At 40.9% G+C, this 13,868-nt stretch overlaps 1 protein-coding gene across 3 annotated transcripts in view; it reads right to left on the bottom strand.

Moving 5' to 3' along the window:
• Window positions 1–13,868, bottom strand: part of LOC131432590 (zinc finger protein rotund-like) — a 310,007-nt gene that overhangs the window by 90,279 nt on the left and 205,860 nt on the right. For all 3 annotated transcript variants that reach the window (XM_058598946.1, XM_058598944.1, XM_058598945.1), the window contains 2 exons: window positions 3,959–4,007; window positions 3,563–3,798 (listed from right to left, as the gene is read on the bottom strand). In XM_058598946.1, coding sequence (XP_058454929.1) covers window positions 3,563–3,798; window positions 3,959–4,007 — 285 coding nt within the window. The remainder of the gene's footprint in view (window positions 1–3,562; window positions 3,799–3,958; window positions 4,008–13,868) is intronic.

Below are 13,868 nucleotides of genomic sequence, written 5' to 3'. Positions count from 1 at the left end.
AAGAAGACTCCCTAACAATGCTATGCGTAGGAACGGAATCTGGACAAACTTTCCTCGCAAAATCAAATATCCATCGATTCGAGTACTCCTCACTCTCATTTCCTACGTTACGATTCCTCATTCGTCTGGCCGTATTCCAAAGAGTGCTCATTGAGGTTTCTCTTGACAAACCTTCCACAAAATGTCTCCAATAGCTGCATTTCTTAACCCGAAGTATGTTCTTGTACTTGGTTTCTAAAACCAAGAATTTTTCAAAATTCTGAGGAGTTCCTCCTCCTCGTTTTAAAAACGTCTTGAAAGCATTTTGTTTCGCGTGTTTAGCATCTGAGCACTCTTTGTCCCACCAAGGATTTGGAGGTCTTCTGTTAGACGATGGACCAAGAAATCGTTTGGTTTGGGCTTGTTCTGCGGCCTCCAGAATCGAACAAACGAGGAAGTCATATTCTTCAAGTGGGGGAAGCTCTTCCATTGAAGTTAAGACACTTGAAATATTACTTTGGTATTTAATCCAGTCAATATTTTTTGTCAAATCATATGGAATATTAACTGAATTAGCAATGCCTTTGTTACTGCTAATTGAGATGATGATTGGTAAATGATCGCTACCATGTAAATCAGGAAATACTTTCCAGGTGCAATCTAGTCGAATTGAAGTCGAACAAAGAGATAAATCTAATGCACTTGGACGTGCAGGAGGTCTTGGGATCCGTGTCATGCTACCCATATTTAGTACCGTCATGCTAAAATTGTCGCAAATATTATATATTAGAGATGATCTGCTATCATTGTAAACGGAACCCCACATCATTCCGTGCGAATTGAAATCTCCTAAAATCAAACGTGGAGCAGGAAGGGCTTCGACAATTTCATTAAGCTGTCGTTGTCCAACTTGAGCTCTTGGAGGAATATATACCGAAGCAATGCAAATGTCCTTTCCTTTAATGTTTATTTGACAAGCAACAACTTCTATACTAGAAGTCGAAGGAATGTTTAATCTATAAAAGGAATAACATTTCTTAATTCCTAAAAGCACTCCACCATACGGGGAGTCTCTGTCGAGACGTATAATGTTAAAGTCATTAAAATTTAAGGCTATGTTTGATGTAAGCCATGTTTCGCACAAAGCAAATACATCACATTTTTGACTATGCAACAAAACTTTAAATGAATCAAGTTTTGGCATGATGCTTCGACAATTCCACTGCAGGACAGTGATTGAATCATTTGCGGCGGATGATAAATTATCCATCAAATGATACAAAACCTGAAAGAGCTGGCCATTGAGCTGATAACTGTTTCAAAAAAGTTCTAGCTATTGGAAGGAATGCTGTTATGATGGTCTTTAGAGGTTCAGAAATATTGAATGCAGCGAAAATCCATTCTACAATTTCCGAAAATTTCAGTAATCCTGTTGGTGAATGTGAAATGGAGCCCACTGGATTATTGTCTTTTCTTGAGCTAGTTCCTGGATTGGTTTGTGAATTTGACAAACCAGGAGGCACAGTTTTTGGTTTTAAATTTGGCTTTTTAGCTTTAACACGGGGATCTTTTTTTGAAGGTATAATTTTAGGTGTCTTTTTTGGTATTTTGTGGTTTGTTAATCTCCTCTTAACAGACCCTTGAGGAGTGACAAACGAGGTATCTTCACTATTTCCGTCAGAGTCAGATTCCTCTGGCTCCGCAAGATTTGAAAAACCGTTTTCGGTTTCCAAAGGGGAGACATGTATGACCGTTTTGAGCATTTCTGCATATGTGCGCTTAGACCGTGCTTTTAAAGAAAGCTTCATTTTGTCTTTACGCAGCTTAAATGCAGCGCACACTGAAAGATCATCATGAGGGCTTTCCCCACAATAAACACATTTTTCAACATCTTTATCGCAAAGATTATCCTTATGAGGCCCTTGACATTTGATACATTTGGACTTATTACTACAGTAAGTAGCTGTATGTCCGAATTTTTTACAGTTCGTGCAATTCATAACATGCGGTACGAAAAGCCGAACAGGAAGACGAATTTTATCGATATAGACATGGCTAGGCAATGCAGATCCGGCAAATGTTACGCGAAACGAATCTAAGGGACGATAAGACTTTTTTCCATCGACAATAGATGCTGAGTACAATTGTTTGCACTCGAGTATCTTAACTCCCTCAAGCATGGAGTTTTTAAAACGGCCAACTCCATTTTTAAGTAAATCATCTGCTGTCAGACTTGCTTCAGTCACAACACCGTCAATTTCTACCTCCTTCGATGGAATGTAAACTCGATATTCAATAGCAAATAATTTACAGGTTACAATATCGTTTGCCTGTTTCAAGTCGTTAACTACAACTCGAATTTTATCTCTATTAACCTTACAGATTTCTTTAACTTCAGAGAAATGTGATGTCAAATCCTTTGTAATTTGCATCAAGTTTAAAATCTTTTCTTTTTTTCGAAGATAGACTATCCATGGCCCAGTGGTACCCTGTGGATAATGTTTAGCCCTCGGAGTATTTAAACTTTTACTAGTATCCGGAATCGGATTCGGATGATCTTCCATGAGATCATCCATTACATTAAATTTTTTTTGTAAATTAATAATACCAAAATAAAAACTTATGTTTAGTAAAATTTCAGATATAAGAAATAAAAAATAAATTAAATTAAATCTACCTTGTAGCTGATGTCTCTGTTCCTTTATCGTGAAGAACGACGTGAAGCTCTTCCAACGATTTCCAATTGGCAGTCTTTTGCTGTTTCCAATTGGCAGTCTTCTGTCGTTTACCGCTATCTCAGTTGCTCTGCCGTCGTTGTGAACACCACTGCACTTGCTGTACCTGACCCCAGGTACAGTGCTTTTGCTCTTGGTGGCGATCAAATGCGATGCTTGCAGTGTAGCACCTCGCGATATATGCCGTCTCTTTTGATCCTACGCAGCGTACAAATTCTGGTACCTGGTAGATCAGCACTGGGTTGCTTTAGCACCTCTGTGCCTTTGCACCCCTTCGTCTTCGCACCTTTATGCGATGGCACCTCTGTGACTCGTCACTTCTATGCTCTCGCACCTCTGTGTCTCTACACCTCTGTGCGTATGAACGGGATGGCCTTCGTTGCTAGCTTTCCAGTCGGGGAACGCCCCGAATATTGCGTTTGCTATGGGCAGTTTAACTACCTGAAGCTTAGAATTGTCTCGGTAGCAGCCGTTAACTCACGAGCCAGTACAATCGAAACACAACCTCTTCGCTTGAATGGTTTTTACTGAATCAACACAGGATACTTGTTCACATTCGATGCGATACAAGCTGAACGAAAAAAATGTCTTGAAAGTTCATGGAACGGAAATCATTTTTTCTGCCAACAAAAAAAAAGGTTAAAATCGACCTGTTGTTTTATAAATTACGGCTCCATTAATTAGCGTAAGACATTTGTGAGAAGATTCCCATCAATTATGCATTTGGATGGGATCGCATTTCTGCCGAACAAAAAGAAAACCTTATAATTCTATAATGAATCTGACTCTTCCAAATGGCCAAAGCCTTGGAACGAAAAAAAGAAGCTTTCGACGGGTTGTCGACTTACCTGGGGACACATTTTGCACTGATACTTCCGGCCAGTTCCGTTGGGTAACGCTGCTCCGATCTTGGTGGCATTGATGGGTTGTGGCACCACCAGCAGGGCGGCCGAATTCGGATGCACGTGCGGTCCACCGGGAGAACTGTTGCTCGATGCACCGCGGGCTCCGTACAGTTGGCTCATCTGGGCCGCCGATTGCATTCCGTGATGATCCAACAGCCGGCCATCGTCAATCATGTGTCCTGGTTTCCGATCCGTGCGTTTTTGTCCGTCGCCGGGCAAAGGTGACAAATTGGAGCATTAAAATTTGAAATTTCAATTATGACACAGGCGCGGAAAGCGCGCGTCGCGGCCGAATGCCAGAAGCTGGTGTGTTTGTTAAGGATTGAAGCATTGGCTTACCTTTTTGTAGATTGTTATGATGGTGATGATCAACAGCATTCATTTTTGCCTATTGAACGAGAGAGAGAGAGAAAAAACGTGATCGTGAAATATTAACGAAAATAGCAAAAAACAACAGTACACTGTTAAGTGTTTATAAGGCAATTGAAATCTCACGCAACACACAAGCCAAATAAAAGTGGATAAGCGAATATAAATAGAAACTTACTAAAAAACTAATAACATTATAAATTCATTTAAAATTAACTTCAAAAGAACTCATTTAGTGTCTTTCTGCGATACAAAACCTATACATAGAAGCGAAAAGATTTACTTTCTAGGTTCACATTCTTAATCTATTTACCCAATATTGAGTAACGAAATAGTTTCTCAAACCCGTTTACGGTTAAATCCGATCACACAAGAATCGAAATACTAAAAATGAACACGATAGTGATTAGTGGTGAATTTTATTTCACTTATTGATACACTAACAAAAAATAAATCGATTTCATATATTTAGAATTTCGAGTGTTTGACCTTAGGGGAGATCGGGGCGAAAGCTCGCAGGGAGCCGAATATTACAACTGGTTTATGTTCGTTTGACTCAGTTGGCCCTTATGAGGTCGGTGAATGCGAAAGAGTCGATCACCCGGCGAACGACTATAAACCAGGGCTGACATTATGCATCTCGAATCGAGTTTCTCGAAACGATTATTTTTGAAGTCGATTCGACTGAATTGTGGCATTTCGTACCCGTTCGACTCCTTGAACGAGATCTTAACAAAAATAACAAACCCATACACATTGCAATCACGAACAAAATGAAACTATTGTTGGGATATTTTCGATGACATTAATGCGGTTCGAATACTGAAAAGAAGGAAAATGTTTGTAATATGAAATTTTGTTTACAATAATATGACTACATTTCTGCGATTTTTTTTTCGATTGGGATGCGAGTGTGTGAGTGTGTTTGTGTTTGTGTGTGTGTTTTTTTTTCTACAAGGTGAAATAACTTATGTACTTTCCCAGCTCACGCGCTCGGTTGTTGTCAAGCTACCGCTATTGTGAACCAGCGAGTGGGACTGGCTGAACCTTACCCACTAAAACACCTTGGACATCTTGCCTCGATCCCCCCGGAACTAAGCTAAGCTCAATACTCCGGGGGAGGCTGTGCTCATGCACTTCTTCGTTTAGGAGAAAATGAGCTCCTGCGTGTCTCTCTTTATCCATCTCGATCCACCTTTGGCGCCTCGACGACCCAATGCCGCTACGTCGCACCACACTACTCGACTGATCCCCGACGATGGATCTAGCCTACACCGACGGAGAGTTCCCCTTTTGCACCACACGGGACACACGAGAGAGTGCCGAGGTCGGTCCGGCGATTCCAGTTGGAGCATATCTTCTGGTTCGCTGGCGCCCCGACGACACAAATCGGTGTTGTGGTGGCTACTCGACTAGTCCCCGCCGAAGGATCTAGCCTACCGCGACAGAGAGTTCCCCGACGCTGGAAGTTCTCTCGAAACCGACGTTTTCGATACCCGTATACCACCAGACCGAAAGGATGCCAAGGTCGGTCCAGTGGTGCCGGTTGGAAGATGGCGTCCGGTTCCACGACGATCCTTACGATGCTATGACGTGGTCTACTCATCTTGTTCCCGACGACGGATCAAGACTACACCGACGAAGAGTTCCCCGACGAAGGAAGTTCTCTCGATCCGACGCTTACTCGCTGATCCCTTCTCCATATTCGCTGCAACTCCGAGAGTATCTGTGTTACCACTTTGTTTACTGCATTCCACGTGCCTTCTTCACGACACATTTCCTCAGATATATTATCCACCCTTAGGGCAGGCATTCCCCTACGTACTTCCGCAAACCGGGGACAATCGAAAATCACATGTTCAGGTGTTTCTTCAACATACTCACACTCCGGACAAAATGGAGACGCGGCGTGACCACGGCGATGCAGATACTTCCGGAAACAACCATGGCCAGATAGAAACTGCGTTAGGTAGAAGTACCTCTCCGTGTTGTCTATTCATCCACGCAACAAATGTGGAATGAGCCGGTGAGTCCATCTACCTTTCTCCGTACTGTACCACTCCTGCTGCCACTTCGCCATCGAATCGATTCGAACCATCTTTCGCACGTTTCTGGTGGTTCTACGCTGATAACACTTGATATCCTCTGCCAGGGTGATGCAGATTGGGATCATTCCGGCGATAACGCTTGCTGCTTCCGACGATATTGTACTGTAGGCGCTCGTGACTCGTATGACCATAAGCCGGAATGCTCTGTTCAGATTTTCACGGTTCCTCTTCGTTTTCAATGCTGTTCCCCAGGCAGGAGCACCATACCGTAGTATTGACGAAGATACACTAGCTAACAGACGTCTTGTGCTGCTTTTCGGGCCACCGACATTTGGCATGATCCTTGTTATTGCATTTATCGCCTTCGCGGACTTCTCGCAGGCATAGTCGACATGGCAGTTAAAGTTAAACCGGTTGTCGATCATCACTCCGAAAAGTTTCAGAGCTCGCTTAGTTGAAATCGCATGTTCCCCTACATCTATCTCGATACACTGGATCGAGTTGCAGTTGCTCACCAACTGACTCCGTTCATCCAGCCCTCAATCGTGCTTATCGTCTCTGTCACCGAGGCCTCTACTTCTTCGAGAGACTCGCCCATCACCGTTAACGATACGTCGTCCGCGAAGCCCACGATTTTCACTTTCCTGAGAAGCTGCTGTGGCAAGACCCCATTGTACATAGCGTTCCAGAGAGTCGAACCGAGAATGGATCCCTGAGGGACGCCCGCCGTCACTCGCACCAACCTCTGTCCTTCGTTCGTATCGTACACCAGGATTCTATTGTGGAAATAGCTCTTTAGGATCCGGCAAACATAATCTGGAACCCGCATTCGGTGTAGAGCTGTGGCGATGGCCTCCCAGCTGGCGCGTTCTTCACGTCCACTGTGACCACGGCGCAGTATCGGTCACCTCTTCGCTTCTGTTTGGACGCCTTCTCAGCGCTCTCAAGCACTGTCCGGATTGCATCAATCGTCGACACTCCTTGACGAAAACCGAACTGCATGTTCGACAATCCTCGTTCGCCTTCCGTGCATTTCATCAACCTGTTGAGAATGATTCTTTCCAGGAGTTTCCCAAGTGTGTCCAGCAGGCCTATATGAGGCAGGATTACCCGGTGGTTTACCTGGCTTCGGCAGCAACACCAGCTTCTGGATCTTCCACATGTCTGGGAAGTTGCCTTCGTTCAAGCACTTCTGTAACACAGTTCGGAACATGTCTGGATACGCCAGAACCGCGGTTTTTAACGCCACGTTTGGTATCCCATCCGGGCCTGGAGCTTTCTTGGCTTTCAGTCGCTTTGCGGCTTGTGTAAGCTCTTTGTTAGAAATTTGCCGATCAGCAGAGTCGGCTTTTTCTTCGCCATACGGTGTTGGTGGCCAAGTAGTCGGGTCGTGCTTCGGGAAGAGACCCTCCACGATCTCTTTCAACTTGTTCGGGCACATTTCAGCTACGGTGGACGGATTCTTAATTTTCGCCACCACAACTCGATACGCGTCCCCCAGGGATTGGCGTCTGCTTCTCGACACAGTCTCTTGTAGCAATTTGATTTGCTACGCTTACACAGAAAGAAAAGATGAAACTTACACGACATGTAAACCGATAGTACTATGAAATAGACATCAGTTGAAACGAAAATCTGATTTAAAACCATGATTGATGTAAAATTAAATTAGAATTCATTTAGTTTTTCATTGAACATGACTGTATATTTACAAACCACTTCGTTTTGTAATGTAAATTTCCATTTAATTGTCTGCTCCAAATATGTGCATGAAAATAAATGTAAAATCACAAAATATTTTTATCTGTGTAATCTCCGACTTGCGTTCCTCTATTTCTGTTTCTGTCCTTGCTCTCTGGGCCCGCTTCCTGGCTCTGAGGCAAGCAGCTCGTAACGTACTGAGCGTCTCGTTCCACCAGTAAGCTGGGCGGCGGCTATTCGTTGGTTCCGAATTTTCGCAGCATTGTGGTGTCGCCATTCTTCTTTTCAGTTCGGTCGCATCGATGTTATCGACGCCGCCGTCCGGTCGAAGTGCCTCAATAAAGAGGTCCTTGTTAAAGGTTTTCGTCTTCCACTTTCGCCCATCGGTAATCCTTCTCCGTGTCGCCACTGGGATTCGTTGGCCGATGCGATAGTGTATCGCTTGGTAATCGCTATGAGTGTATTCCTCGCTCACTTTGCTAACTTTGCTAAAACTTCCTGCAGGAAGTAGCCTCTTGCATTGGTTACTCTGCTGCCCCACTCCACCGCCCAGGCATTAAAGTCTCCTCCTATGACTACTGGTTTTCGTCCGATTAGCTTATTGGTCAACTGTTCCAGCACCTGGCTAAACTGCTCCACTGTCTACCTCGGAGGGGTATAGCAACTGCATACAAAGACACCGTTAATCTTAGCAATCACGAAGCGTTCACTTGCGCTCTCAACCACTTCCTGTATAGAGAATCTTCCCATGACGTGCATCGCGGCCATTCCGGTTCTATCTGACACCCAGTTGCCGTTATCAGGGGGAACTTGATACGGCTCTGAGATTATCGCAACATCGCACTTCGTTTCTGTCATTGACTGCCAAAACAGTTGCTGTGCGGTATCACAATGATTCAGATTTATCTGGGTTATCTCCATTACTGTTGGCCCGCAGTCGCCTTCTTGTAGGCAGGACACTTGAAGCTACCAACAATCCACAAAATGATTTTCAATGCCCGTAAAGTGAAGTTGATCGAGATAGCTGACACCCTAAAGATATCAAAGGAACGTGTTGGACATATTATTCACGAATATTTGGATATGAGAAAGCTTTGTGCAAAATGGGTGCCGCGTGAGCTCACAATCGATCAAAAACAACAACGAATTGGTGATTCTGAGCTGTTGTATCGAAATAAAACTGATTTTTTTCGTCGATATATAACAATGGACGAAACATGGCTCCATCACTTCACTCCGGAGTCCAATCGACAGTCAGCTGAGTGGACTGCACGCGATGAACCGAACCCAAAGCGAGGAAAGACTCAACAATCGGCCGGTAAGGTTATGGCGTCTGTTTTTTGGGATTAGCATGGTATAATTTTCATCGACTACCTTGAAAAGGGAAAAACCATCAACAAAAACTATTAAATAGCGTTATTAGAGCGTTTGAAGGACGAAATTTAAAAAAAAACGGCCTCATTTGAAGAAGAAAAAAGTTTTGTTTCATCAAGACAATGCACCGTGTCACAAGTCGATGAAAACCATGCTGAAATTGAACGAATTGGGCTTCGAATTGCTCCCTCATCCACCGTATTCTCCAGATTTGGCCCCCAGTGACTTTTTCCTGTTCTCAGACCTCAAGAGAATGCTCGCTGGTAAAAAATTTAGAAGCAATGAAGAGGTAATCGCTGAAACTGAGGCCTATTTTGAGGCAAAGGACAAATCGTACTACAAAAATGGTATCGAAAAGTTGGAAGTTCGCTATAATCGCTGTATCGCCTCTGATGGCAATTATGTCTATTAATAAAAACGAATTTTGGCAAAAAAATGTGTGTTTCTATTAAACGATACGGACTTTTCAGCCGAACTGTTATAATAGGGCTGAAAAGTCACTACTTGTGGCTGAACATCCAATTTAAATCTTAATAATTTAATTTTAACTCATATTCCAATAAATAGTTATTAAAAAAACCCTTCTTAATCCACCTTGTGGTGTGATAATGCCTTTCTCTTCTTTCATAACAGTCTCATGAAAATATATTTCATACTTTTAATAAATAATTTTGGATACTAATTTTGATTCAGATTGATTCGAGTAGTTCACAAAAGAATGCTTCAGTGTTTATGTCACACAGTCAGCATCATTTTTCCAAACTAGTGCTTGACATTTCCGTTGCCTATTTGTATGAGAACAGTGATGCTAACCTAAAATAAGCCTTCTCAGTCCACTTTGTGGAATTTTCATATATCTTGAAAAATCACCATAGGGGGGAGTACATGAAATTTTCGAAATCGAAAAAAAAATTTGATGCCAAAAGTCTTAGAATTGCATGAAACGTCGAGATGTAGTGTCATCTCGAAGAAATTTTTTTTGGAAATATCGACTTTCTGGAACTGGGAATATCGACTTTCTGGGCGAGTAAAAATATCAAAATTCCAAGAAAATCGATATTTTCAAAAAAAAAAAAAAATTTTTTTTGTAGACATCACTAAATCTTGACGTTTCATGTAACTTTAAGATTTTTGGCATCAAAAAAAAAGGTTCGATTTCGAAAATTTCATGTACTCACCCCTTAGTGCTTTTTCAAGATCGAAAATTTTCAAACCTTAACCGGCGGGCCACCTTTAACCCCATGTACGCATGTCCGATTCAGCTCAAATTCTATAGAGAAAGGCAAAAAGGATATTGATACTTGAATATGTAATATTTTGTAATTAAATTGCTTAAAAACATTTCATTTTGTAAACTTAAAAATAGGAAACCTTTTCCAAAAAAGGCGGGTGGATGATGTCAGAGACATAACTGGATGTCGTGAATACGAAAAAACTGGCACGCTCCCATCACTTTTCCGAATATCAGTTAGTTGATTGATTGATTAGCTACTATTCTACAACTATATATTCCAAACTTGAAACAATTCCTTTTTGATTTGCCAATATAGGAGGCTAGGTACGACAAATTTGTAGTTTATTTTTATTGAAGCAATGAAGTTCGAAGATATTCTTCTCGAAATTTCAATACGAGACAATTGCAATGGTCTGAAATGTATCGACGATCTTCGGTATGCAAGAGTCATTTTAATAATAATAATGATAGTAATAATAATGATGATAATAAAACAGATTAATCTGTACATATATGTATGTATAAATAAAATACAGATTATCCTGTATATATGGCAACCCTGTTTCGCATGGCATATTTTCACAAGACCCCATACTAGTATAAAGATGTGTTCAACAGCAGCACTTTCGCTTTCGCATTGCCGTTCGTAATTGAATGTGTTAGTGACGGTACAAATCTGCCTTTCTACCGGTTTTCGGTGCCATCGTGCTGACGATGTCTCGTACGTTCAGAGTAGCTGCTTTAACTTAAATGACGCTATTTCTCACATCACATTTTATTTTATACCTGCAACTGGCAGCGGTGTACGGACAGTCCCTTTGTTAATACCTATCCTGTTCGCAGAACGGGAAACAGTGAGACGATATAAAAGAGAGAGTTAGTAGAACAGCAGCCAGTAATACTGAATTGGCTGTCTAGCTGTTAACAGCATCTTGTGGAGGAACAGTTAAGGGCAAGGCAAAGTCCCGCTCAAACCGTGCTGGTCTGCAGTTCCCAGTTGGCAGAATCCATCGTCTGTTCCGGAAGGGAAACCTCGCCGAGCGTGTCGGTGCCAGTGCACCAGCCTATCTGGCGGCAGTGGTGGAGTACTTGGCTTCCGAAATGTTGGAATTGGCCGGTAACGCTTCCCGTGACAACAAGAAAACGAAAATCATCCCTCGCCATCTGCAGCTGGCCATCCGTAACGACGAGGAGTTGAACAAAAACCCCAAAAAAGAAATATTTAAGATTGCTTTAAGTTTAGCCAGTTCTGATACGCCTGGAAAGTAGAATGCGCAAATCAAGTGGAAACCTTTGTTCTAACAATTTGTTTATTTTTGGTTTCGGCCGCATACTAAAGAATTCACGACAAAAATACATATTGATCTGTATACGTGGCAACTCTGTTTCGCACGGCATATTTGTATACTAGCATGAAGATGTGTTCAACATCATCACTTCCACTTTCGCATTGCCGTTCGTAATTGAATGTGTTAGTGACGGTTCAAATTATTTTAACTTCTCGTGTGTTGCCGAAACAAGGGCAACAGTTGCTCAAAAAATGGTAGGAAATCGACAAAATTCAACTAGTTCTTTATGATAATCTTTAGCTCTCAAAAGTGCTTTGAATTATGTACTATTGAAAAACTTCACTGTTGAAAATTTTCGATTCTATTGGTAGTTAGATTATATAAATCCTTCCGCAGATCACTGAGCTATGAGCTTTCAAAATACGAGAAAGGCAAACGCGCCTTATGAATTATCCTCTTTGATACTCGTTTATACCAAACATTTCAGAAAAGTTTAATTTTGAACTATTTGAGATTATGTCACACAACTGAAAATTTTATCATAAAATTGTGATCATATTTCCGATGGTATGTAGCAAGACTTATGTTGATTCATTAGATACAACAGGAGATATTCACGATCAAAAACTTATCACTCTCTCAGAGGGTAAATTTTGAAAAGGCGCCCCATAGTAAAGTAAGTCGTATTCACGACAAAATATGTATTTTGATAATTAAAATATAATCGTGGAACATCCGAAAGTTCTAAAAATTCATTGAAAAAAGCTAGGATGGAAAAATTTGATCTAATAAACAATGCATCATATCTCGACATCAATGCATTTTAAAGTGTTCATGTCTTTGACATGTTTTCTTGTTTAAATATGATCTACAATTCAAAAAAAGAATGTATTATGCAAAATAATGTTTTTAACTCACTTGTAGGTGGATTAATGACAACTTTGATTATATTAAAAGAAGCAGACTATTTCAAACAGAAACTCTTCTGAAGACATGAAAGCTCCAATATCAATCCCTGAAGCACAAATTAGAAAGCGCGTGGTTTGACATAATTGGGACCACTGTGCAACGGTTAAACCGATTTTCACAAAACCTTATTGAAATTAAAGCTCTTAGTGTCTTAAAAAATACTGTGCAATTTCATCCAGATGCGACTTCCGATTCCGAAATTATAGGGCAATGAGTATCCAAACTTTCAAGCTGTCATACAAAATTATACAACATCGGTACGCACCGGTACGTGCTGATACGGAAGAAGAAGAAAAGGCACCGCCTAGCGTGCTTTGTTCAATTTTGTAAAGCGTGCAGGGTTGCCAAATTTAAATCTATATTAACTTGACTATTTTCAAATTGAGAAGGTGATGGTAGTTTATAGCAAAGAAAGTTTTAAAATTTGTTCAATTTTCAAAAAAAGAAAATTGACAGAATCTTCTAGTGATGCTTTTGAAAACATAAGTAATATGAGAAAGGCATCATTACACCACTAGGTGGAATAATAAAGGATTTTTTTTCAATTTGACTTAAGATAAATTTTTTCAGTGGAGATATCAATAGGTTATTTTTCAGTATTTTGATTCGAGAAATAAACTAATTTAACTTTTAATTTCATTTTTCAATCTGTTTTTCATTGTCATTGTAAAAACCGGACTTAATTATGGCGACTCAACGTCAAATCAACTAAAAATTGATAAATTTGTGTACATCGAATCAATCCAGTCGAAAATATAACGTTGGATGAGTTCGGTTTCTGAAGAGACTCGAACTTCAACTCATATCAAACAAAAACGATGCATTTTCAAGATAGTTTCGGATATTTAGAGGCTTTGTTACAGCTCAATGTTACCATTTACTTATTTGAATTAGAAAACAAATATAGATTATAAGTTTGTCCTGTAAGGGGCAACACAAGAACTAAATAATTCGGTTCTACAATCTCCTGTTTGTTATCTGTTCTTTTATACTGTTAAAGCTAGGTTCCGATACTGTATCGGGAATGCGTATCTTATGTTTTGACATAGTTCCCAGTATATTTTTACTGCACAAGTTGACAGTTCGAACATATGATAACAGGACAGTGAGCAACCCCAACTTACCTGCTGAATTGTCCAAACTAAAAAACTACAGAGAACACTACGGCTCATAATCGTGACGAATATTATTGGGACTTCTCGGACCAGAGAACAAGAGCAACATCGGGAAAGCTTTTCTTTTCGCAACATAAAAGTGAGGAACAA

Source organism: Malaya genurostris, chromosome 2, assembly GCF_030247185.1.
Source record: "Malaya genurostris strain Urasoe2022 chromosome 2, Malgen_1.1, whole genome shotgun sequence".
Classification (NCBI taxonomy): Eukaryota; Metazoa; Arthropoda; class Insecta; order Diptera; family Culicidae; genus Malaya; species Malaya genurostris.
Note: the sequence above shows the minus strand (reverse complement) of the source record. Positions and strands in the feature narration are given on the sequence as shown.